Below are 27,215 nucleotides of genomic sequence, written 5' to 3'. Positions count from 1 at the left end.
AATATTTTATACTAATATAAGAGAAACCAACCAGAATTAACTTGAAATAACTTCTCGTTCCATAAAAGCGCAAGAAAAAGAACTTGACCAATATCCAGGCATTAACAACAAGCCAACCAACAAATGAACCAAAAAAAACAGTTGATACTTTTTCATTTGCAACTGCCAATCAAACAATTCTCTTAAAAGTCAATCGTTAAAGTCTAAGCCGGCGAAGATATACCCTATAGCCTTTCACAGTCATGCGTTTCGGCAAAGTATTCAGCATGCAAGGCATTTCCTCTCAAACGACCGGACCGAAATTGAGTGCTATAAAGGGCCTGTGGACAACAGGATATACACTCCTTCTGACTGGTTAATATTCTTACAAAAGGAGCGATTCGTCTGGGGTTTCTGCACTGTAAGTACATGTGTTTTTCATTCTTGTCATTCGAGGTATTCGAGGGGTTGAGTATAAGCTTTCTGCGCAAAGGTTCCCTAAGATCGTTTGGGTACAAAATTCTCATGAACTCGCACGCTCGCTTTTGTATTTATTAAAACAATTAATCATTGGGCTGAAAGTTCGCTAAGGGCTGTTTTCCACTGTCGCGTAATTTTCCCGTACGAACACACGTAAAATTTACGCCACGCGTAAACGTGAAAGTTGAGCGAGGTTCAACTTTTACGTTTAGGCGTGACCTTTCATGCATTGTCTCTATTTTATTTACGCGCGTAAAATTTACGTGCGTGCGCACGTAAAAATTAAGCGACAGTGGAAATCAACCCCAAGGGTGGATTTCCACTGCCGCGTAACTTTTACGTCCGTACGGACGCGAAATTTACGTGCTTAAACGTAAAGGTTGCGCGAGGTTCAACTTCTTCGTTTACGCACGACCCTCTATACATCGCCTCTATGTTAATTACGCGCGTAAATGAAATAGAGGCAACGTATGAAAGGCCACGCGTAAACGTAAACGTCGAGCGAGGTTCATCTTTTACGTATTCGAGGGCCATTCCATACATTGTCTCTATTTTTATTTACGCGCGTTCTCACGGAAAAATTACGCGACAGTGGAAATCCACCTTAAGCTTATGGAACGCGTTCGTTCACACTTAACGGTTAAAAAAATCGCAATACGACGGATAGTTGGCAAGTTATAATCAATTTGCAATTTCTTTAATCAATATGATCACAAACTGTATAAGAGTACTTACCTAGAGGAGTAACATATTTTGACAGTTCTTTATACAGATTTATTATGGTATTTAGGAGAAAGTAATATAGGGGTTTATTGCTTTGGAACATACTTGTTCAGTCTTAAAAATTGGTTCCATAAAATTACTTCACATCAGTCATACTTGTTTAATCACATTAATCATAGCCCAGTGTAATTTGGTGACACCCCATACTTTTTCCCAGAGAAAAATTAATTTCATTTCAAAGCAGTTAATACTTTACCGCCGTTAGAAACAAGGTTTCGCTGGGCCCGCTGATAGATAGCCCGCAAGTCTAGCAAGCCTTTCTGCTGTACTGATGATTAATATCTACTTGATTATCCTTAGCAAGGTCATGGAAACTAAACAAGGTAATCATCCAAAATTCACTCCCAGGGTCAGTCTGTCTTGAAAAAGGACGACAGAAAATCCAAGGGAGTGGGTTGGCATTACCTTGCCTAATAACTGGATTTCTCAACACTACAGAATCTTTGAATACACTGGACACCAGCTTTGTAGGATCTTTTAGCACCCAATATGACCTCCCATTAACCCTACTATCCTTTAACCCTACTATCCAAAAGCATACTAATTTCACTGTTCTCCGTATATTTCCTGTACTGGCCCCAGTTGCTCAAAAGATGTATCGCGGTATCCACCGGGTAAATCACGATCTAACCAATTGCGTTATACAGTGGATAGTGATTTATCCGGTGGATAGCTTTATCCACCTTTTGAACAACTGGCGCCAGATGAAGACGATTTGTTTGAAAATCAAGAGCTTTTAACTTGCAGAACCTTTCTCGTGGCCTTTTCTTTGATTTAACAGTGTTTTAAAGGAGAATTTAAAAGCTGGTCATTCTCAGAGGTTGAGTAAGAACTCGGAACTCACTACATACGTACCCAAACCAACCCCATAAACCCAAGTGCTGATGAAGGCTTGTGTCCAGTCTACCCACATTTTCTGTCGTGGCGAGTTATTCTCCTACAGTGTGGTGCAGCTGGTAAACCTAAATAACATTCAGTTTAAAAGATAAACTCAACGCAAATGTTCTATGAACTTGAGTTTTCCCTTAAACCGGCAGCTTTGAATCATTTAAATATACCTAGCATGCTAAAAAGTTACCGGGTTCGCTAAGCGTTACACTTAATAACGGAAAATCAGAAGCGTTTAACCCAGTGGTAAATTTCTACCGCGCGTTTAGCATAAATATTGACGGAGATGCATGCATTTTACAAAATAGTCAGGTTACATCCTCTAAATTGACGAGAATAAGAAGAGTATAGCAAACGTGATCGTTTAAGGAGCAAAGGACTCCCAGGCAAGTTCGGATAATCAGTATTCAATATACAGTCCTTGAGGGACGGTTCAGACGGCCTCATAACCGCTTACCTGAAACGATTTTATAAAGGCCACCAAGTACTGCCTCAAGAAGTGTGATCAGCAAGATACCCTGGGCATTCAGCTATGTCGATGAAAGGTCACAAAATCATTCCAGTCCTCCAGGTTAATCCTATTTTACTTCTACAGGTTTCCCAGAAAGGACTGTGTTGAGTAACTGACCCGTCAATGGCTCCTATAAAAATTGCTAGTATCGCAGCCATAAAGACCAGTATAGGATTCTACAAACCTGCCCACCAACCCCTCCCTTAACACAACACTGCGCATTAAGTTAAGAGGTCCGTGTTAACGCAGGGTTAAGGGAGGGGTAGGAGGGGAACCTTGCAGAATCGTATAGTGATCCAACGATTCTTTGGCTATGTTCACACTATACCGGACAGCATTTGCGTCGGCACGAAACCCATATCGGATAGGGCTCTGGTTCACACATAACCACAGGGTTCCTACTCCTTCGAGTTCTTCAAATTCCATGACTTTTTCAACGACTTTTTCTAGTTTTCTATGACCTTAGTTAAAGCTTTCGAAAATTTTCAAAACTTTACTTGTTTTGGCATATTTTTTGACCTTAAACAGTTCAACAGAAACAGACTCTGCTATCCACCAAAACGCGTGCAGTTCGCGCTGTTTAATAATGTTTCTTTATCTTACATTATCCTTCCTTTGTCATCTGCAGCAACGACTCTACCAAACAAAACTTTAGTTTTCCATGACTTTCATGGACCGAAAATTAAATTTCATGACTTTCCAGGCCTTGAAAACGAAATTCTTACATTCCGTGACTTTCCAGGTTTTCCATGACCTGTTCGAACCCTGAAGAGCAGTGATTTCGGCGCAATTTCTGCAACGCAGCGAAACTGTGCCGCGCCGATCTCTATATCGGATAGGTATTTAAACCATACCGGATACCTTTTCGTGTCGCTATAGTGTGAACATTGGCTTAGTAAACTTAGAGAGGCAAGAACAGCCTCGTGTGGTTTTATATTCTCAATTTAAATAAGCCAGAGACGCAGATTTGGTTCTGCCGACTCAAAGATATCCGCTAAACATATTTTGTTGAAATAATTCGAAATTGTTCACGACAAGTAATGATAATGTTTACGGGTAGCGAGAGTTTTCTTGTGGAGAACAAGTTATATTTCCAATGATTTTCGTTGATATTTGTGTATATTTTACCTTTTTAGCTGAAGGCCGAGCTCTTTACTATAGTTTATAACTTGCCCGTAAATCTACAACGTGAACCCAACAACAGATGAATATGTTAAACGAGGACGGAACGTAGTACACGAACTATACAAACATACTTTCCCTTTTCTATATAATATAACCTTATTTTAGAGACAATCTATTTTAGGTACCATTTGTTTCGTGTGTTCTGAGGATTCAAGGACAGGAGAGTAATCTAAAATGTTTAACCCCAGAGCACAAGAGAAATGATCCTAGTACTAGCGAGTTTGGAAATATTATTAGATTTTCTCCTAAAACTGAGGTCCAAACCCCCTCTGCACTATTGTTTTCTACAAATCGTTTGATAATAGCTGATAAATATACAAAGAAAAAAGCTATCTTGCTGTTATTGCATGAAGAACTCTCCTTGATGGTCTGTTGTCCCATCTGTATTTTCAAATCTTCTAGCTTCTTCTTGCATACTTTCTTTGATCTTTAGGATCGCAACTGAGTCGCAGTGATCCTGAAAAATAATAAAGTCTATCAAAACTCTAATAACAATTCAAAGGGGACAGACGGCAAATTGTTATAATAAGTCGTAACTGTTCGTCAGTAAGATGCCTATTGCCTAACATATGTGCAATTCCACAATCGGTTTTGGCTCCATTATATCCTATACCACGATTGTAGAACATTTTAGGAGAAGCTACACAATGTTGTTTGTCGGTACACTGACCAATTGGAATGATAATCTCCGATAATAATAAAAATGAAAATAATAATTATTATTACTAGTAATATATAATAATTATAATAAAAAAATGTTATTACTACTATATAATGGTAATCCAGAAACTTGTTTGTGGGGAACAGCCAAGATCCTAAGAAGGACCCTACACACCTATGGCTAAAGGAGATAGCTTGATGGTCGGGAATAAGGCCACCTATTGGTGTGAGACATGCGCATAACAAAAATAACAAAAATAATAATAATAATAATAATAATAATAATAATAATAATAATAATAATAATCATAAACTGTAACACAGTCCGTACTTTTGCGTATTCAAGTACGCGCGAACAGTCGAACAAATGGTTTGGACCAAGGCTGAAAACAGACAGCTGGCCTGGGGAGAGCCCGTAAGGCGTACGAGACTCGAGCGCTTCGCGCGCATAAGACTCTTAGGCTATTCTTACGCTGCGTTAAGCCGATTTTGAGAAAAAATCGATCTTTTTGCAGTCTTTAATAATAATAATAATAATAATAATAATAATAATTATTATTATTATTATTATTATTATCATTATCATTATTATTATTATTTATCCTCGGCAGTATTTATTTATGCTGGTGGAACCCAGCAAATGACTTAAACAAATAGTTCAAGTCAAACATAGAGAGAGAGCTTATTTCCCTCGTATCGCTGTCTTTCACAAGTGTTTCAACAGGGTTAAGAATCCCACCTGGCCGGAGGCAAACCAGCTGGCTATTTACAAGCGTGGTCGACGATTCTAACTCGGGACTACCGTGAACAAATACAGCTAGCGCAGGGTTCGAATTCTTTCAAGTTCTTCAAATTCCATGACTTTTTCCATGACCGTGTCTAGTGTTTCAAGACCTTAGATATAGCTGTCACTTCCGAAAATTTTTAAACTTTACTTGTTTTAGCATATATATATATATATATATATATTTTTTTTTTTACCTTAAACAGTTCAACAGAAACGAACTCTGGTATCCACCAAAATGCGCGCTGTTTAATTACTCCTCTTTGTCTTACATTATCCTTACTTTGTCATCTGCAGCAACTAATCTACCACACAAAACTTTAATTTTCCATGACTTTCCAGGCCTTGAAAACGAAATTCTTACATTCCATGACTTTCCAGGTTTTCCATGACCTGTACGAACCCTGTAGCAGTCAGAGCGGGACTTGAACTCGGGGCCTCCGAATTACAAGCCCAGCGCTCTAACCACTCGGCCACGCTGCCTCCTCCTATCTCCGATTTATTTACCTTGAGGTCTGCACATATATAACTCTAAGTTGGGTCAGGAATTTCAGAGCCGACCGAGAAGTCAGAAATAAAGTACACTCAAGTACTGCTTGATTCATTGTTGAGTTTGTCAGGTACACATGGACTGAACCTCGGCTTGTGCCAGGTGTTACAAGGAAGACCATGGGAAAGGGAATTTGCGCGCACATCTTTTTGGGAAGGCGCCGGAGACGAGTGTAACGAGCTGTCTCGTTTCACCGGCCCAGCCTGAAACGCATGCTAATACTAACCCCGTTAAGGCACGAAGCTTTGCTGTAAAAACGCGATTTTATCTCGTAAGAATGATTTTAAACTTCCTTTGTTTGGATGACTGAACGTGAAACGCAACTTATAGAAGATATCAGTAGAATACATAATTATTTATCCACGGACGGATCGTACACACTAAAATGGAAAGAAAACATTAAAAGACGAAGCGTTTGATTCTTCCAGCAGGAACAAACGTTTTCTGAGAAGAAAGCGTTCTCTTACGTATCCAAGACAGCATAAAAAATGCTTAGTGCTGATATGTAGGTCGCTACAGTGCCTACTGGGATTTATTAAACAATTATATAATCATCAAATTGAGACCCGAGTTATTCCGCAAACTCACAACAGAGAATTTAAAGGTTTGAAAAAGTTTATAAACAATATAATAATAATTTTTAAGTAACACATCCACGTAGTAGTTCTTCGTCTACCATCCCTAAAACTGGGATTGGAATTGGGAAAGGTTGGTTTTTAAGGAGAGGGGATACCCGCAGTAATCGGTAGAAAACGTCTCGGAGCAAAGGAAAGAATTAACAACAAGCACAACCCACATATGGCGTCGACACCGGGATTTGAATCCAAGCTACAGTGGCGGGAGGCAAGCGCTCTCGCCACTGCGCCACACTTGCTCCCATTTGTCTGAAGGGTTTAATCTGATCCTGACCACCTGAGTGAGTGGAAGTTCTGAACATGCAGACAGAGACAGTGACTAGACAACCAGTGCGCAAGTCACCATACCGTAATACCCTACTGTCAACTGATGACAGGGCACATATTCCGGTATGATAACTTCTGCGCAGGACTTCTGGGTTCGTGAAGTTGGGAAGAACAATTGAATTGGGCTACAGACTAAGAATTTAAGATGGTAAACCATTCATCAAGAGAACACTTTTGATTCAGGAAGAACTACACGTCTATTACTACTCTTAATTTGTGTTAAATATCCATCTTCAATCCTAGTTATTTTGCTCAAGAAACACGATTTTTGATAGTTGTTTCAAAGGGGTAGGTTTTTTTACGATCAATGTGTTATGACAAGTCAACCATAAGTCATTCTTTAGCTCTAACCACATTTGGCATGCAACACTAACTGTACATAGCTCAACTCACTTTAAAAGCCTGTTAACGTTCAGTCTAACTTGGAAATGTCTGCAAACAAATAAGAATTATAAAGTCAAACGACCGAAAGAAAGAGAACGGTGATTAAACCTCGATCCCGTGATCAGCTTTATCCTTGCTACTGACCACGAGGACCGCGGTCTCATGAAAAAAGTTCTGTGTATAACCGAGTGATTTGGCGAACAAAGGGAGAATGGGAATGAACGTATGAGTATTTAAGTTTTTTAGACGTGGTTATGGCGTCAAATGACCTATGGTTGTTCTTAACAGATGTGGCATTTGTTAATTAAGTTTGGGAATAAACACAACCTGATAAGAAACGTTTCATGGTCCGATAATTAACATTTAAACCTAAAAAACGAACAAATTTCTTGTTCTAACAGCCATCCTTTGAAAATCTTTTACAAGGAAAAACAGATTTTACTGAGATAAAACGAAAGGAAAGGCTCAAAATGCCCCGCTGTAAGAAAAAATCGTTTACGATTATGATTTATTTCCGAAATTTAAGTCATTATAAGGATGATTTCAAGTGAATTTATAGTACAAACGCATTGCATGAATAAGAATTTCGATTTGATGTTAAAGTTTACCCACAAGAATAAAAATAAACCTTTCAGAGATAGATCACATATCAGTTATTAGGTATTTCACTAAAGTTATATGATCTTTCAACAAGTATTTTATTCATTAATACTACACGCCTACTGTGTTAAGCTTAGTTCTTAAAAGTCCGAGGATGAATACAGGAAAAAATGACATTACTCTATATCATCTTAATCAAGACTAGTTCACTGAAAGGAATGACCTTCACACAAATAATTGCTGTGCGGGTCCTAAGGGCTATTTTGGAATAGCGAATTTCCAGATGATTTTTGTTTGTCTTTAGCTTGGCCTATTTTAGATTAAACACTTCACGGTGAATATTATCATTTCTTGTATGTCGTCGAGACATAAGGTGTAAGTATTGAATCGAAAAAGCGTCGAGGAGCTTTGTTAAGTTTTTCAAATTGTCAGTGCGACTCAATTTTTTATAGAACTAGTTATTTGCGAATAATACAGTATATACGTAACTTTACTCTTTCTCTCTCGCTCTCTGTTTTATTAAAACACCGATCGATAGAAACAGCACAAGAAACGCCACAACAACGCTTGTTGTAAAGTTCGTCCCACTCCCAACTTTCAAATCAGTCTGACCGGTATATATTTGGTACTTAATACTTATTTTAGGGACGCACTCGTTCGAGCAAATACGCCGGGAATAATTAATCCCGCCGGCCCTTCCAGAGGTTCCGTTTGTCGAAAAATCCCTTTAAGGACCGTTATTAAACACATTCGACCCTGAACCGCCACCCTGTGTACAGCCGCCCCCTCCCCACAGAAATAGGAGAAGGGGCTCCGATTTTTTCTGAGGGGAGGGGCCGGGCGGCTGTACACAAGCTACTGAACCGCCCGTACGGATCCGCTAATGACGCCATCAGTTTTAATGATCAAGGACAACTTTGTCCGCTAACTTGTGCAGGGTGAAGAGATCTTTCAAACCAAACCAGAATAAGCACGATCCACTTAAGGAGACCGGAGGAAAAGGCATGTAACATTGACCCGAAAATTTCCACGTCTTGTTTCACTGCCCACCTACCTTTCCTTTCATCTAATACTAAGATCCTAGAAGCCTTCCCAAAAACTTTTCCCACCAAAATGAAACCTACTAACGCCGACCAAAAGAAAACAAAGCGAAAGAAGAGGGGAGGAGAGTAAACGAAGCTAGAAAAAGGGAAAAAAACAAAAACTTCGCGAACTAACATTTTGCCTCTGGATCAGAAGGCCCTAAAGTGTACGACCTGTAAACAGCTTTGTGGTACGCTTTAGCTCTTTATAGCCAGCCAGTGACTAAAAAATCCGCTCGACTAGCTTCAAAACGCGTTTTCAGCAAAATTCCTATGGGCGAATGTGTTAATTATCGGGATTTTCGAGAATCGGGACCCAGGCCCCGACGATCACTACTTCAGATTGAGGGGAATGGCGCCACAAAGAAAGTGATCGGGCTTTGAGCTTCTTTAACATCTTGCAGGTTTGTATAAGCTTAGTTTGTAATTTTCACGCTTTGATTAACACCTAATTAACGTTTTTGATGAGAAAGAAGCTTCTAAGTGCTTCTCATTCTAACTGCTTTACAGGTTGTTAAATTTTATAAACTTACAAGGAGATTTTCATCTTCATTTTAATAGGCTTAAGTTAAAAATCCTTACCAGGATTAGGGTCTGTTTTACAACGGAAACTTGACCTTATTGTTTAGTCCATTTTAGTCCGTCTTGAGTTAAACTTAAAGTTTACAACTTTGAATTCAGCGTATTATGGCAATAATTACATGGGCATTATTCGTTCTAACAGTAGACAAGCTGTTAGGTTTTACTTACATTATCTTGTGAAAATGGCAGTAAGTTTCCAAACTGGCTATCACCTTCCCCAGGGGTCCCTGGGTTGTGATCATTTTGAGCATCCTGCAAACAATACAGCAAAAACAATAATGCTACTGGGGAGGAGAGGGTGGAGGCAAGGGTTACAGTTGGAGTGTCATTATAATCTGATTATGAATAAAAGTGCAATTCTAAAATGTTTACCTTTGGCAGACCATCCATATCAGGATTGGAATCTGAGAGAAAAACAAAAACATATCAATGAACAACAACAGTGCTGTCTAGATGTTAATTCCACATTCTGTAGACAGGGCAGTTACATAAATTATTTGAAGGTGGGGAGATATGAAAAGTAATGATTTGCATTCACAACATACTGTTTCAGCTAAAGTAGACATGGAGTTTACAATTTAATCATACCCGGACAAATCTCCAGCCCCAAGCCCCAACTAAGACAATGTGGACATTATTGTAGGATTGGACAGATGCATTACATCTATTATTACACTACCACATGAGAAATTTCTGCAATTTTATTGGCTTAAAGCAGTGAAATACCTACATGTGAAAATTACAAACCTTGTGTGGGTAGTAGTATAAACAAATAATAGCATGATTTGCATGTGATATTTGGCATAAATATCACTCGTGATATTTCAAAATTGTCTCAAATTTCACTCGCCCAACGGCTCGTGAAATTTATACATATAACAATTTCGAAATATCACTCGTGGTATTTATGCCAAATATCACTACAAATCATGCTATTACCTAGGTTAGACAAGACAATTAATAATGCATGGCATTATCTTATATCTAACCTAAACTAAAAATTAAAATAGTCTTAGTGAATATTCTTGAAGTAAAAAAGCTTAAACTGACATTTACATGACTAAATGACTCTCTCCGAAGTTGCTTCTTGTAAAGCATCCAAGTCTCCATTACACCGAGCTGAATCTAGGAAATGTGATAGCACTGAATATCTCCGCCTAAGTTTTGCCAGTATCACGCACACTATAACACTTTCCTATGGAAGCCTTTCTTGAATCAGATAGGTGATATCCTTGCCAATATTCCCATACTGTTAAGTATGCACTTACAGTAGGTTTCATATGGTTGAATTAGGTGTGGTTTTGCACAACAGTTCATAGACACACACTACACTTTATTATCTATTTAAGTCAGTTTGTATGTAGTGTATATTTGAAGCCTTACCGTTCATAACAAGAGTTGGTTCCTGAGCTCCAAGTGGAAGTGGGGGTTCTGGACCACCTCCCATGTACTGAAACAAACAAAAAACAACATCCACCTTTTGTAAAACCACTGCATTTTCAATGGGCAACAGAATATAGAGCTGATAACTTAATTTACTGAAAGGTAAAAACAAATTTATTACCACTCCTCAGAATTAGCCTGTGCCACAGACAGAAACTAAACTCTGGTTAAGTCTGTCTGTGAAACAGCACCAAAATTATTGTTGAAGGCCCCTCCCTGTGTACCAGGATTTGAGTATATGCTTTGGCTGGCCTGTTAAAAAATCCATCGTTGATTTGCCAATCAGGATGAAAGGAAATACGAAATACACTTCTGGTAATTTGGTGAGTCTGTTGGTATCCCAGAACAAGGATATTGGCACTGCTTTGCAGACAATTACTAACAAAGGCTAAATTACATCTGCGAAGCAGGCTACTCAGAATTTGCGTGACTAACTAACTATTTGCTAATAACTACATAACTGTCCCCAGTCATAATATAGACTGTGTTTCACTGTCAACAAAAGTAGAAAAAGAAAGGAATTCACCAGAGAATAATCATTTTAATAAAGAACTTGAAAGCTGGCACCATGGATACTTTAGCATCAATACATGAAATTCCTAAAATCACTACCAATGCTAAAAATGTGTAATGATTTGAACAATCATCATGGACACCAGGCTTAGCTTTACTGATCTTGAAATATGCTTCTTACAGCTGACATGTTTCCTCCAGGGACACTTTTCATCATGGCATACATGGATTCACTTCCAGTACTCGCTGGATCTAAACAAGACACAAGAACCTGGACTGACCAAATCATAATAAACAGACATGTACAGACATTTATATTGTACACATGTAAGTCATTACTACTCTATTTACTTAGTCTCACCAAACACCTAGATTAGTTAATCTGTTTTAATGACCTTGTCAATAAACTCGAAACTTAAATCTCCATAATTTCCTTTAAGAATAAAAGGTCAAACTTTTCCCCTCTGGAAAGTAAGGTCCGATAGCCCGGGACTAGTGGATTTTGCTATCGGGCTAGTGAATTCTGTTCTTAACTTGCCCAATGGGCAAGTAAAAGTTTTTTGAGGAATTCAAATTACATAAGAACTGTGTAATCAATTCTGCTCATCAAAACGTTTTTGGGGCTAGTTGAAATGAATTTTGTGTTAGTACATGCTAACTACAGCTTGCCCAGCTGTAAAACTGACTTTCTTTGCACCCTGCATAAAATTTCCTTTTGATTAAGTATTCATAATGCGTTAGAAGAAAATGGATGTTGGACACTCTGAAGGATGGGACTTGAAACGTTATTGTAATAAACTTGAAACTACTTGCACCCCATAAACATTAGATTGACATCACTATAAGTGGTAATAGCCCATTTTACAGTTGCAGGTGAAAATGAGGCTGGAGTTGACATTGTTTTGATACAACCCTTCCTGCTTTATTATGTAAATCATGTCTTTCTTATGCTTAGTAGTATTTTTTAAGCAAAATTTACATTATAAAAGGAATGAGGTTTGTATCAAAACAAGGTCAACCTCAGCCTCCTGTCTCTCAAAGGCTAGGGCACCAAGCCGACAACGGTAAAATGGCCTGTTCTTTGAAATAATGGTTAAACGCAATTCAAGCCTTTTCGATTCATTTGACACGACAAGAAGATCAAAAAGTAATTTCATCGATCCATACTGGCTTACCTTGAGGACTAGGCATTATCGGTGTTCCAGGGGGGCCTGCCACCTATCACAAGTCAGAGATAATTATTATTTAATTGTTAATGACATGAATAGCAGCCAGCCCTGTAAAGCTTTTATCTTACCCATATTATAAGAAAAGACAAGTGTTGTGTTCCACCATAAGTAATAGCAGAGTGTAATGGTTGTGAAGCCCATCAGACTCCTCTGTGTTACATGTATGTTTTTTTTTTGTGGCCTTGATAGTGCACCAAGTTCAAAATGTTTGGTACCACGGCTATCATTTTGATCTTACTGACCAATTAAAAAGTCACATTAATCTATTCCTTCATAATTTGTGAATAAAATACAAAGGATTGTGCACCACCAGGGAGATTTTGACACAACCCCCCCCCCCCCCCTAAGTCTTTTCTTTTTCTTCCTCAAAAAATATCCGGCTAAAGGTAAATATGCAATTTAATATCTGTTCTCTTTTTTGGAGTTGACATTTTCAAGGCAATAAAGTGGGCCAAAATGGCAAATAAGGAGATACTAGAAAAGTGTGTCTTCTAACAGCTCACTAGTGTCTTCTAAAAAGCCAAAATAAATTTTTAAAAAATTTAGTACAATAGTGCGAGTTGCCTGCATACTGTACGACAACACAGAATTTTGCTTACCGATGTTGTGGGATTCCATGGTCTACTACCTGGCCTATAAAAAAAACTTAATTTGTGTTAGTAAGTAAAAACTTTGAAACACACACCCAAAAATATTATATTTTAACACTAAAGATTTAAATTAGTCATTGTGAGCAAGATGTAAACCTAGCATAACATGGCCATGCAAATAATTTTTAATTTCCAGTCATTGTTTGAACCTTGGATTACTTTGTCGTTTGGGATTTAATGCAGTTTGCTTGGTTGTTTTCTATTATTTTTCAAAAGAACCCACCTTAGTGTATGGATGCCTTCCATCCATAATAGTTAAGTTTCCAATTAAAAATTACCGCTGAATATGAACATTAACTACACATTCATAAAGGGTTAGCCTCGACGTAAAGTAAAATATTTGAAGAAATTCCGGCAAGCAAGTGTTTGAAATTTGAATATACACGATAGATAGAGTAATAAACAGGTCTTTTTCTTGTTGGAATTTGTGAATATATTACCTCAGATGGAAGCTAAGGCCGTAAAAAATTAAAAATTTAATTCAGCGTCATAGCGAACTCGAAACTGGACTGTTATACTCTTCACTCAATAACCTTTGATTATTTCCAGTTGTACTGGGTTTCTTAGTATAAACCTGAACAACAAAAAACCTGTGCAACACTTTTTTTAGTGTACATGTTACAGGTAAATTATATTCAGGTTTTGAAATAATTATGGTAGCCTGTGAGCAAGCTCTCCGGGGCACTCTGGTGGCAGGGCACGAAAAGGAAGGACAGCTTGCAACTAGGTCTCCAGAATTTGCAAATCTACAGCAAAAATGTCTATGTGAAATGCTGAATGGCAGAGATGACAATAGTGATGCCATCATTACCCAAGGCCTGTGTTTTTCAATGTCTGTTTACATTCGCAATCAATTCTGCTTCGCTTGATTGGTGGAAATCTGATAGCTCAGTCATCGGGGAGCTTGTTCTCACAGGCTAGAAACATGGTGATACGGATAATAATACCTCCACAAAGTAAGAATGATGGTTAAACAATCTACTGGGCTATAGTTGAGCAGTAGGAGTCATTTAGTGCTGCTTTTTAATTCTATTAAGTTTGTGAACACTTCAAAGGTCTGGAAAATTCCACTTCCTTTACAATCGTATCATTTTCAATAAACGTCAGAAAGAAAAGATTGCAAATGCATGTTTCAGACACAGTAAAGTAAACAGAAGGAAAAAAACCATGACTTACATTGGCATGTTTACTCCAGGTGCTACTGAACTGTTTGGTGGAGGTCGCATTCCACCATAACTCTACAGATAGGACAAAGACACACACATTTAACATACTGTTATTAAAAATAACACCATCGAGTGCATTAGCGATTTACCAAAACCCTTTCAAGTAAATACCTGGTCATGATCCTTTGACTGACAAATCAAGACATCAACTATAGTCTACTGAGAACTTTATTGATGCCATTAAGACAATACAGATACCTGACATCCACAAACTAGTGTCTGTTGATGTGAAATCACTGTTCACCGGTATTTCACTTCAACTGGCTCCAGACTGCACTGACAATGCTATTAAGAACTCTAGTTGTTGAACTACCACTACCTACTCAGACGACATTACGGACCAACTCCATATTTTGGCACACTGCTGTTTCACATTCTTTCAACCCATCCTAGTGCCAAAGCCACTTCTCAACAACTTTTAAATACACTAAAAAGTTGTTAATTAGGCCATTTTTGTTCCCTGAGCCCTTAATTATTATTGTGTAGTTCCAGAAAATATCCAGACCCCCACCATGGAGGGAATCTCACTTAGGACCCCCCCACCTCCCTGGATTTTCCATTTTTGCAGGGAACTGATGGCCCCCTGACCCCTCCGGAATTTCCACAAGTGTGACAAAGACCCCCCAACCCCTCTGGAAAAGTTCATTTTTCACGAAGAAAGACTATTAAAGTAAAAGAATGAGGCATTTTATGGTTAGTATGTAACGGTTTCCATCAGAAGCTTGTATATGCTTCTGTTTCCATTTATTTGAGTGATCTCGCAACATTAAAACACCACCACAAAGTAACCTAATCTGCAGTTTTTGCTCATCCCCCACTTTAAATGAAATAGATACAGTTACAAGTCGGTTGTATTTATGAATTTACCTTAATCAGGGCAAGGTTACGATTTGTTATTTGTCTTCATGGGCGTAAGGTAGGCGTAATGTCAAGTCAAACTTTCAACCTCCAAATTAAGGCAAAACAAAGAGAAGAATAAAATCTCTGACTTCTGAAATCATAACAATGAAGACCCCCTGCATCTTGAAAGGAAACCAAGTTCAATTTACTGTTGTCCGATCGACTGATGCGACGTGCGTTATGTGCGATGGCCGTAATGTTTGCTGAAATCAACACCATTTCAGCGAGCGAGAATTCGATCATGAACATGCCAAATCTTCAACCCCAAAATTACGGGAAAATGAAAAGGAGAATAAAAACTCTACATTCTAAAGTGGTTACAATGTATAGTTTGTACTTCGTGAAGTAAAATTGCCACTCTACGGTTCCTCCATCGATCGACTGACGCAACGTGATGTGCTGCACGCGTTGATGTCTTAAGGGAGACTGGTAACGAGTAATGGCGGCCGAATATACGAGCATGCGACCGCATGCGATAAAACGAGTTGTAGTTGGTCAAATTCCTTTGAAATTACATCCAAAACGCTTTTGGAAGAAAGGAAACCTGGTTAAGATCAAAAGGAACAATCTTAAATGATAAATTTCAAGTTATTTATGTTCTAAAAATGATCTAACAGTTCGGTAAGAAGCAATGTTTGAACTCAGGTTGAAAATGAAATGACATTTACCCCCGGAAAGTGATTTTATTGTCCAACCCCCCTCCCCTCTGGAAATTCCTGGGCCTCTGACCCCCCCACCCCCCTGGAATTTCCAATTCCCTCCGTGGTGGAGGTCTGGATATTTTCTGGAACCACACATTACTAATCATTTGATAATTGGCAGTTATTGAATGAGGCTGATTAGGATGTGAAGAATTATGCAGATTGAGGAGAATGTTATCGGCCGAGATGAATAACATCCTCTGAGATCTACAAAATTCTTCACATCATACGAAAGCCGAATTCACTAATTGTTTTATTATTCATTCAAAATATTATTTAGTTGTTAACAAGCTTACCTCCTCGTAGACTTTCTTCAAAACTTAGCTTAGTTTTTTCTTTCAGATACATGTACATGTACTCCTCAAAAAGTAGTTAACATCCATCGAGGGATATGTTTTGCGTATAGAGCGTTTTCACATGATGTCATGGCAGCCATATTGGTGTTGCAAAACAATGAAACGGCAACCATGTTGGTGTACCAAGACAACCCTGCGGGAATTAAACTCTTTTCTTACGTAAAACTTTCTTTTGTTCCAATAAATTAGCATAGATGCTAGCCATATGAGTGAAAACGCTCTATTTTTCCATTCCTTCTGTTCAGTTTTAGTTAAAAATTGAACTATTTTGTCTTCAGAGGGATGTGAAAGCCATTTTCTTTCCTACCCACCTGTGAATAATTTTATATAAACAGCTAGGCGGCTGCGCCTGATTGATATCATATTTGGAAGATGAAAGCAATATACCGATAATTGATTCGATGGTATATTTCTCCATCTTCCAAATATGGTAAATGCCAGTTGTTTATGAAGAATTTGCTAGGTAATCAGAAATGGCGAATTATTTTGAATGAATAATGATATGAAATGGTATCTCCTTACCGGTGGAACAGGAACTCGGGGGTGATTCATTCTACTCATCTGCATGGGTTGGCCTGTGAGTTATGAAAATATATATTTTTATGATATAGACATGAGTGTTTTACTGGAAAACATATCACTCGTAAAATTCATAAAAACTACATTCGGGACCTGTGTGGTTTATTTTCCATAATCTCACACGTGAGTTTATCGATGACGTAATCTCGGTCATTTCCCTCTATTATTTTATCGATGTCTTCTTGTCTACATAATAAAAAGAACATTACACGGCAGCTTGAAGATATGAATGTCATTTTCTCGTGGCAAATTCATATCTTCGTGCCACCGTGTAATATCCTCTATATAACCAGTCAAGTACTTTTCTAACTTGATAAAAGGTCCAGTACTAGTCAATAACAAACAGGGCAAAAATGCAACAAAAATATGAATATTTTCCACAACAGAACCCTAAGCAACTGACAACTATAACACAGAGCCAACGTAAGACCCATCTTTGTATTACTTACAATTACACTTTTTGTGCATGAATGCAGTTGTGCAATAGTAACAATGAGTGTTTACTAGTCATTGTACAGACTATGATTTGTGCAGTTAAATAAACAGTTGTCTCTAATAGCAAACCTAAACCTAACACATATAGGCAACATGCACTCCTTCTCACATTTTTTTCTGCCAGGCAAAAGAGTGCACTTCCTGACAAAGTAAGGAACAGTACTTGCTATTTTAAGGATACCCTTTTAAGCATTGAACTCCTCAAAATCCATACCCAATCCTTAAGAACATGATTTTGATAAACAGGGGCCTGTTTCATCAAAAGTCCTGACAACTAATGAGCCTGGAAAGCAGTTGTGGTTTACATCCAAGATCCAAGGTTTCAGGAGTTTTGAAGATGAAATAGTAAAACTATCAGTTAACAAAACAAATGACTAGTTTGTTAGCTAGGAACCTGTGATTGTTTGCTTTGGATTTTGATTAGAATATATGATTAATTAAAGAAATGGCCACCAGGTTATGAGAGGGCCCCTGTCCTGGGTTGTGCTGTTACTATGAATGCTCAATTACCTTGATAGCCCCCTGGTTGTCGCGTTGGGTCCATGGTGCTCGGCAATAATGGTTGTGCACCAGGCACACCCCCTGGAGGCTGATAAACAAAGTCTAATTAATCAAACTAGCAGCGCTTTGGCGCAGTAGATGGCGCACCCTGCAGAACTGTTGTTAAGATTTCAAGTTGCTAAAACTATGCAATATTAGGCGGGCATTGAACAGCCAGGAATTAATTTCTTTGGGTTTTATTCCCCTTTTGTTTCCTATGGAAGTAGCTGGTGAAAAGCCATATAGTTAACCAGGGGAAATTCCTGATACCGGGTCTTAGCAGATGCCCCTGAACCTACAATTGGTGACAAAATTGTTGAGACATTGTACTCAAATAGGGTAACTTCAGAAGCATAAGAATCGACACCCATCCCCTGTCCCCTCCATTCAAAGTTGGGATGTCACTTGTTTTCTAAAGGTAGCTCGAACAGTGGCACAACATTGCATGGAGGGGATGGGGGAGGAAACGCTATCTTTTCCCCTTTTGAAGTCCGGAAAACGTCAAAAAGTCCATTAAGGGTGAAGTGTCTCAATTCATTTTGTCGCCGATTGTAGGTTGATTCTCAACTTCCGATGTCTCCTGCCCAAGGAGACAGATTAAGAAATGAAGAATCAACCAAGGTAAGAAAATTTTACCCAGAAATCAAATTTGTCATGTAAAAGTTACTTGCCACACTGTCAGCAAAATTTAATATGCAAGACTATTGGAAGGCAAAGCTGATCTTGTGTCTACACTGTTCCCAGTCACTTCAACATGTTTCGGGTAAAGAGCTGGAGTATTTCTTTGTCTGTTAAACAACTGCTAGACTATTACATTGTAACTTTAAAGCCTCTATTTTCTATTTGGGTGGCAGTATCGATCTTTTTGCATCACGAAGGACACATCCTCATGGCTTTAATGCACCATTTTATACATTTTAGTGGAAATCCAAGAAGGCAAAAAGCACTGGTAAACACACCACTGAATTAATGAGTTTCTATTGCACGACGTACCTGGCCTGGTATTCTGACATTTGGTGGTCTGTTTGTCGCTGGGTTATATCTTGACATACCATAAGGTGTCTGTAAAGACCAACACAGATTAACACACAATCCATTTTCTTTCAATAAACAATGATTAATGATAATGATGATATTGATGATAAAATAACAAAACAATCTACCAGCTTAAGTACAATCAATAATGATAATAATAATTAAAAATTAAAGAGGAGAACGTAATTAATATCTCTGAACCAACGACAATAAATCAGAATGATGTGTGTCTGGCAAGATTACGAACATGCTCAGGTAGTTGACTTGTTTACTGCAATTCACAAGTAATACACTGACAGTAACAAAATGCTTTAAAACCCTCTCGGAAGGCACAAATTCCTACCTGGTTGGGTATATATCCTTGAGGTGGCTATGGCCAAGACAAGAAATAACTTTAGTTATCAATAATGCAGAATATTAAATACTGGCTAAGAGTACAATGTATGTAAGACTTAAACACCAACAAAGTCAAAATAATAAAACAGAAATTCCTGAAAACGGTTGTGACCACTGAAAATTTCAGAAAATATTCGTGGGAGTTGGATTACATATAAAATATGTACAATTTATTTACCAGTGATCAATGTATTGATCATAGCTAATTTTTTCAGACAAGATCATATTCCGTTCTGAAGCTGGGTAGTTACAGCTCATTATTACTCAGTATTGTTTAGCACATTGATGGAAAATGGCATTACAGGAGAAGTTTCTAACCCTTAAGAAAAAGAGATGACCACAAAATGCTGGTCTATAAAAGAAAACAAATCTACATTGAGATTTTGAATTAAATGATTATAATGATGTAGATAAAAGTGAATTAATTGTATTTATTATATAGACACGAGTGTTTTACTGGAAAATATACCACTCGTAAAATTCATAAAAACTACATCCGGGACCCGAGTGGTTTATTTTCCATAATCTCACACGTGAGTTTATCGATGACATAATTTCGGTAATTTCCCTCCAAAATTTAGCTGAAAATTTGTAGACATCTTCCTTTGAATTTTAATTACACATTTTTCAAAGCTTTGCTTATATTTTGTCCTTGTAGAGCCCTATTCAGCTCAGTGTTATTTCTCAAGATTATTGTAAACAATGTCTTGTATTATATTGCTGTACTGTAAATTTGGGCCTTCACAATTACTTTTTGGCGAATAAAAATCTATTACTTAACGATGTCTTTTTGTCTATATAATAAAAAGAACATTACACAGCAGCTTGAAGATATGAATTTTATTTTCTCGTGGCAAAAACAATATTTTACTCACTCGCTGGGCTTGTTCGTAAAATATTGTACTCAAAAATAAAATTCATATCTTCGCGCCACCGTGTAATATCCTCTATGTAAATGTTGTGGTTCAATTTTATCCTTCCTTCAAATATTATTTTCTTTTGTTCTTGGGTATGGTAATGTATGATAATAACATGATAATTAGTTTCAAACAATAGGAAATAAATTTTAAACCAAGGATAAAATTGAACCACAACATATACATTATTAAAAGAGTGTAGCTGGTCCCATGTGTTTCTAGTATGGACAGATTGAGTTCACCAAACTCACCCAGGGTTGTCACTAAGATTTCAAGTTGCCGGGTAAATACAACAAGTAGGCGGGGAATCAAACGGCTAGGGATTTCTTATGGTTCTATTTTTCTTCTATTTTCCAATAAAAGTAGCCAGGGACCACTCTCTTAGTAGCCGAGGAAAAATCCCCGGCACCCGGCTCTTAATGACAACCATGTCACCAAATCACAAATTAAGTCACTGATGGAATGCAACATCAGGGTGAACTAAAAGTCTTACTGTGAAACTCACAAAACCATGAACACCAGAAATATTCATGGAATGTTATTGCATTGCGAAGAGAAAGCCAATAAGGCATGAGGAACCTAAACCGCAAACAGCAACAGTAGTTAGTTTGTGGTTTTGCGGTTTTCTCGCATGTCCTGAACTTCATTGTGATTGGTCACTACACAATCAACATTCCTGACAGTTTTCAGCCGTTCACGGTTTTCTGAGTTTGACAATAACATGTATGATGTAAATGGACATATCAATATTACCTGATTGGGCATGTAACCGGGAGGTGTTTGGTGTGATTGTGGTTGATGTGGTGAGGCTTGCGGTTGTGATGACTACAACATAAAGTAAAAAGTCATTAGCACATGGATCAACATGTAATATATACTTTATTACCCTGGTCTTTAATTAGGGCTGTTGTATGAAAGCAAAAGTACCACAAACGCCTTCTAAAAAGTTTCTGTTTTGATTTACAGGACAGCTGTGAAGTGATTGAAAGTAAGGAGAGGGAGGGATAAACAGACAAGTGGCTCTTTCTGGAACATGATGCTACACATAGTTCCCTTCCAGGAGCCCCACTGATTGTTGTAAGGGGCCAAATGTAACCCAGGGGAATAAATTCAACAAATTAAGCCAGAGTAGACTTTTTCATCCTGCAGCAGCATGCATACACTGTATGTCTGTCAAATAATTACAGCCCTATAGCCCATAACAATTTTTTGTGACAGTTGATTAAACTATTGGGTCACTGAGTTGCGTTCCATACCATTTATATTCATATGAACCAACATTTACCACAACTTCCAGAACACTTCAGGGATTTGTTACTATCTTGTAAAAATTAGGGCTGATTTCATTTAATCTTAGTAAGGTTGATAAATTTCAGTAAGAAACCAAAGATGTAATATTATATCCTGGCAGATGTAGAAGAATATAAATGTCACCATGAAAATGGCCTCGTGCTAGATTACCTACCGTAAAATAAGGAGGCATTCCTCCTGGCATACTTGAACCACCCGGGGGGCCATCATTCATCTGAGGAAATCCAGGAGATGGAACAGCTCCCTGCTGGAGATTGGGAATGACCTGATGAAGGGTTCATCAAGTTGTGTCAATAACGGTAATAATGATCAGAAATTGTATGAATGGATCTGTTTCACAATTTGAAAAGGTACTACTGCACATATATTTAGAAGCAATTTAAGGTAGTCAAACAAGGTTTCAGCAGAAAGATATCTTACTTCCCATCAAGAAAAAAAGGGTAAAGGTTAAAGCTTAATTTACTATCAAACAATGAAGCCAACAGAGCATGTTTTTAATCCTGTTTCAGAGACACTTAGCTCTTAAGAGTTATGTTTTACTGCTCTGACAATAACAGGACACCCATTTAAGTCATAGTGGTATTTCACCAGCCAGCTGTACTCATTTAGAACCCTGAGTTGAGAGAGACAACTTTGAGCATTAAATTGTGGGATTTACAGTGCAACTACAACTGTAATCTGACCACCTACACAAAGTTGACCATCTGGATTACAGGAAAATAACAATACTTTCAAAGAAAGTTGGCCATAACAACAAGTTACACAAAGCTATGAATGACAAACATTTCATTAGACAATATTTTTCTATTCTTCATTGTATATGTAACACCCAGGAGACTTATTTGTTGGACACAAGCTGTTATTTTGTCATCACTTACATTGCTGCACTTTACAATAACCACCAATCTCAAGTAAAAAATATAACTAACGTTTCCATTTTTGCCACTTTCAATCACTCTAATAATATTTATTGACCTCTCAGGAACACAGGCTCTCTTCAGTGGATTTAAAAGGTCAGGTCGGTAGGTTGGCTCATTTCAATCAATGTTCTTTTTTGTGGTAATTACCGTATTTATTTGATTAACCGCCCTGGGTTCTTATTAAATTTTTGGACCTTGAGAGTGGGTGCTTACTCGAGGTGGGCGCTTATTCGAGGCTGGGCACTTATTAAATTTTAAACATTTTCAGCAAGTGTAGTATGTTTATTTTGCAACAAAACAATAAATAGTAAAAACAAAATGCAAAAATGTAACAAAGCAAGGTTTCTGTAAAATACTCTGAAGAAAACTCCTTCTTTGGGGAAGTCTCTTATTAGTATGTATTCAATTTAGGGGGGGTTTGGGGTGAAAGGGGGTGGGCGCTTATTCGAGGCTTATTTACTTTTTCTGCCCTTAGGATGGGCGCTTATTCGAGGTGGGCGCTAATTCGAGGTTGGCCGCGTATTCACATAAATACGGTATGTGTTTGACAACCAACTTCCTTGAAATGTATATATGTTATTTTCCTGTTTTTCAATTGGTCAGCTTTCTCTAGGTGGCTCCAGTTACAGTAGTCACTCTGTAAAAGATACCACATTTCACCAGCTGATTTCATTGGCATTTAGAATGCAAAATAAGTTCAAAAGGCTTCAATTACAACAATTGCTTAGACTCCCATTTGTCTTATCAGTAACTACGCAAAAAAGAAATTACCCTACTCTTACCTACCCCTGGTAAGGTTGCCGAAATAAAGTACAAAGAATTTTGACCTTTAAAGCTTTGGCGAACAAGAACCAGGTGTGATCATGTAAACTTAAATATTTACCACCCTTGCTAACATCTGGGTCATTATTAATGGATACACTAAGTTTGTACTTTGGATAAATGAGTCTTTTTTAAATATGTCTTGATAAAAACTGTTATTAAAATTCACACCTTTAATTGCAAAATACTAAATTGCTTTAACCCTGAACAGGAAGAGAGGTTTAGAAGTAACAACCAAATTACAAAAATATGCTTTGAAAATAGGCGTTAAATGTTCCGCAAAAAGACACCAAAGCCTTGAATTGTGAATAGCCAAAAGGGCTTCCTAAAAGTGCCCTTCATTTGACCTTCGGCAATCTCATTGGCTCCTTGGCATTACTTATTACAACCTTTTTAGTCCAACTCATCTTGTAACAGACCAAAAAAATTCAATTAGATACATACAAGATAAGACCATGTGCAGAGGACATATCAGCCTCTTTTTTAAAAAAATTAGCTCAATACAGGGAGAATCAGCCATTGGTTTACAAACATATGAAAACAAACACTTTCAAAAGGAGATTTTGCAATTTTGCTTTCCAAAATATTGCAAACTGGACAAACTGGAGAATTAGTAATTTAAGCCTTGCTTGCCTCTCCCATTCCATACAAATAAAAAAAGAAAAATTAAATATTCACTTTTAGTGATCAATGCTTTAAAATAGTTCTGCAGCTGCTCTTTTAACTTTGTGCAAAACAAAATATAACTGAATTTTTCAGCTATAATTTATTAGAAATTTTGATTCATTAGCATTTCATCTCAAATGACATTTTCCCAGTTTTCTTACAACTGAGAGATGTGCTATAAGTTGATTATTTTGTATTGCAGTGATTTTTATCAACAGAAAACAGGATTCCCAGTCACCAAAACATATCTACAGCACAAAAGCCTTCCTTTTCCCTGCCAACACCAACAATGGCATTCCTACTTTTTCATCCTTGTATAAACAAGCAAGTTCTGAAACAAATTTGCTCCAACCAAAACTTTGTCAAAGGTGACTTGAGTGATGTTGATAAAAATAATCACAGAAAAAACAATTTCCCCCAAACCGTTCATTGACTTCTTAAAAAGAACCCTGGTTAACAGATCCCATAGTTTCTAGCACAATAGCAATTCCTGTCAGAATTTTCCTAAAATGCTTGAATGATGTTGGAAACTCAACACCTGCCTAAGCTAGATTTGCATGCAACCTCAATCACAACACGTAACAGACAAACTCTAGTGGTTACTCTACCACCAAAATGTACAAAGACAACACGGAAGGCGATCGACCACCCATGAAGTGTCGTACAACTCAGAGCTGTCGAATAAAAACTTGTGCTATTTATGGGCATGCAAATTCACATTATCTGCGCGTCGACGGGTATGTGGAGATTATCACGCGCGAAACAAGAAATAAAGCGCGGCTGAACCGTTTTCCACGCGATTAAACTGGTTTTCTCAGTGACTTTTCACCAAAGACTCACTTCAAGGAGTTGCTAAGCCTTCATATCAGCTCTGCCACGACATTAAACAGATCCGATTTCTGGCTGAAATTATGCAAATTTTGGGAAACCTCAATACGCATCTCCCCCATAGTTTGTCAACACAAAACATCCGTCGACGGCTCAGTCTCGTGGTTTCGAAATGCTGATCAATCGTTCAATTCGATCATTCGTTCTGTTAATCTTTACTACTCGAGCCAAATAACAAAATCTAAGCGGTTTATTAATCATAGCTGTAAACTGAAGCACTTCACTGGAAAATCATTGAATTCAATATAAATCTATGGCTTACACCTGATCCAATCCTGTCGTAACTATACCGTCGAGTAATTTATTCAAACCTTTACGTTCATGAGCACTCACCGACCGCCATTCACCCGGCCCGGTTAAGCAGGATTTAAAATGGTTAGATCTAAGAACACTCAATTACTCGAAATAACGACGACATGATCAAGTGGCGTCGTCTTCAATCAAACGGAAAATAAAGTTATGAAGGCGAAAGTTTCTAATCCCAGAATAAAATGCAACTGGTGGTAAGCTACAAAGACTATTGTTCGTGATAAGCGGTCAAAGGCAGAACTACAAGAGAGGAAAGAAAGGAATACGATATCCGGATAGGAAGCAGATTTTTCGAAAAGTTTGCTCTATAATAAATCAAAGTTGTCTCTATCCTTTCGACGAAGCAATATCTTTTGGTTCTCGATAAAAAATTAACTAGCCCAACTCGATCGGCATTTGAATATTTCCTATCTTTAGGTTCAAGCTTTAGAGCTGGCAAAATTATTAGTACACGGCAAACTTTTACCCTTCCCCTAAAATAAGTCAAATCAACACGGAAGGCTATTTCCTAACATATCAGTTACGGCTGATGAGGAGCCCAGTTAGAATTCTCACGAGACGGATTTGGTATTTTCTCTGAAAGGAAATGACAGCGGTGCACACTCAAAGACAGGAAATTCTCAGGCGCAGCGAAAAACAACTCACTTTATCTGCGTGTGTGTTTTTACTTTTACGCCGCGATCGATCACCCACATGGAAATCAAACTCTTTGTTTTTTGGGTTTTGCACCCACAACAATAATTATAGCGACAAGTATGTTTCAAGTCGTTGATCTCGCTTGATTTCCGCGCGTGTAAATGTAACAATACACTGCTGTAGCGTGACAAAAATGGGGAACGCATCGACAAACGAATAATCGCTTGCTCGCGAGGATGACGGTAGAAATTACAAAGAGAGTTTTCAAAGTTAGTTATTAGTTTATCTTACATAGTCATGAAAAGCTTTGGCTTCACTGGAGTGGTCACAACTGTCCCTTCTCTCCGGCGCAGCACAATACAAATCCCAAAACACACTGAAATGAAGAAAGGAAAAAGACATACACCAAAGGATATAAGATGAACGAACAGCTATAATTTGGGCGGGAAATTAAAAAAAACAAACGGGATTTTATCTTAAAGAAAGGTTTAGCAAGCACCTAGAGCTACAGTTGAGAAGCCAGCAGAATACTGGCCGTCAGTGTTTCGTGTAAACGACCATTACAATGTACCTCTAACTCTACTGTAAAGGTAATGAGAACCTAGTTTAAAATTCGAATCAACAACTGCCTAATTAGTCCAGTCATTGGCGAACTTACCACCACCATGAATGAAGAAAGCCAGGAGGTTCTCCAAGCGTTATGTTTTTTTCCCATCTTATCTGTAAAAGAACGAAACTAGCCTTCAGTAGCCATCAGCGTAAGTTGTTCGCGACGACGCGTTGCATGTTGCGCGTCCACAATAAAGTCAACTTGCATCCTCACCACTGGGAAAGCGAACAAAGTTTCGAAAGATTTTACCTCGTTAAGAAAAGTCTGTGCACTTTTTTGTGCCCCCACGTGTAAAAGGTATTCATAGACGTACAAAGCCAGCCTGCGAAGAACGAAAAACAGTCGTAAAAAAACCTGTTACACTCTATCAATGTACAGACATGGTGGACAGTGAGCACAAAAGCCGCGCTCGACCCGGCGATGAAACTGTCGAAAATTCGCCAACAATGGTGCCACATTATACACGCTATCCCCCATTTTTGAACACGCTGATTCCATTTCTGACATCCATTCTGCAGGAAAAATAAAGTGAAGCTTACTTTTCGCGTGCCTGAGCATCGGAGGGCACTGTATTCGCCTTGCCTTTGGAGTACATGCTGTGCTGGCCCTGTCAAAGATGTGTCACTTGAGTTCGTCATGCCTT

At 38.0% G+C, this 27,215-nt stretch overlaps 1 protein-coding gene across 2 annotated transcripts; it reads right to left on the bottom strand.

Annotated features, from left to right (window-relative positions):
• Positions 1-1,140: 1,140 nt before the first annotated feature.
• LOC140921247 (single-stranded DNA-binding protein 3-like) lies at positions 1,141-27,215 on the bottom strand. 2 transcript variants are annotated; one of them, XM_073371231.1, is made up of 19 exons: positions 27,112-27,215; positions 26,822-26,894; positions 26,621-26,682; positions 26,254-26,338; positions 21,876-21,986; positions 21,164-21,235; positions 19,441-19,467; positions 19,056-19,124; positions 18,033-18,111; positions 16,971-17,023; positions 14,442-14,503; positions 13,215-13,248; positions 12,562-12,604; positions 11,568-11,638; positions 10,814-10,880; positions 9,803-9,834; positions 9,599-9,682; positions 7,176-7,214; positions 1,141-4,283 (listed from the first exon to the last, which is right to left on the bottom strand). In XM_073371231.1, exons 1-18 carry the CDS (start codon positions 27,165-27,167, stop codon positions 7,200-7,202), a joined length of 1,095 nt encoding a protein of 364 aa, XP_073227332.1. In that variant the 5' UTR covers positions 27,168-27,215; the 3' UTR covers positions 1,141-4,283; positions 7,176-7,199. The 2 variants fall into 2 exon arrangements, with proteins under 2 accessions (XP_073227332.1, XP_073227331.1); XM_073371230.1 differs by lacking the exon at positions 7,176-7,214.

This window comes from Porites lutea, chromosome 12 (genome assembly GCF_958299795.1).
Source record: "Porites lutea chromosome 12, jaPorLute2.1, whole genome shotgun sequence".
NCBI lineage: Eukaryota > Metazoa > Cnidaria > Anthozoa > Scleractinia > Poritidae > Porites > Porites lutea.
The sequence above is the reverse complement of the archived record's forward strand: the minus strand, read 5'-3'. Positions and strand labels throughout refer to the sequence as shown.

Excerpts from the sequence above, each read along its gene's own strand:
- LOC140921247 (XM_073371230.1), bottom strand. The coding sequence starts at position 27,167 with ATGTACTCCAAAGGCAAGGCGAATACAGTGCCCTCCGATGCTCAGGCA. Across the intron at positions 19,468-21,163 it reads CCGGTTACATGCCCAATCAG|CCACCTCAAGGATATATACC; the intron begins GTAATATTGATA and ends TCTTGGCCATAG. Across the intron at positions 11,639-12,561 it reads GATAATGCCTAGTCCTCAAG|ATCCAGCGAGTACTGGAAGT; the intron begins GTAAGCCAGTAT and ends TGTCTTGTTTAG.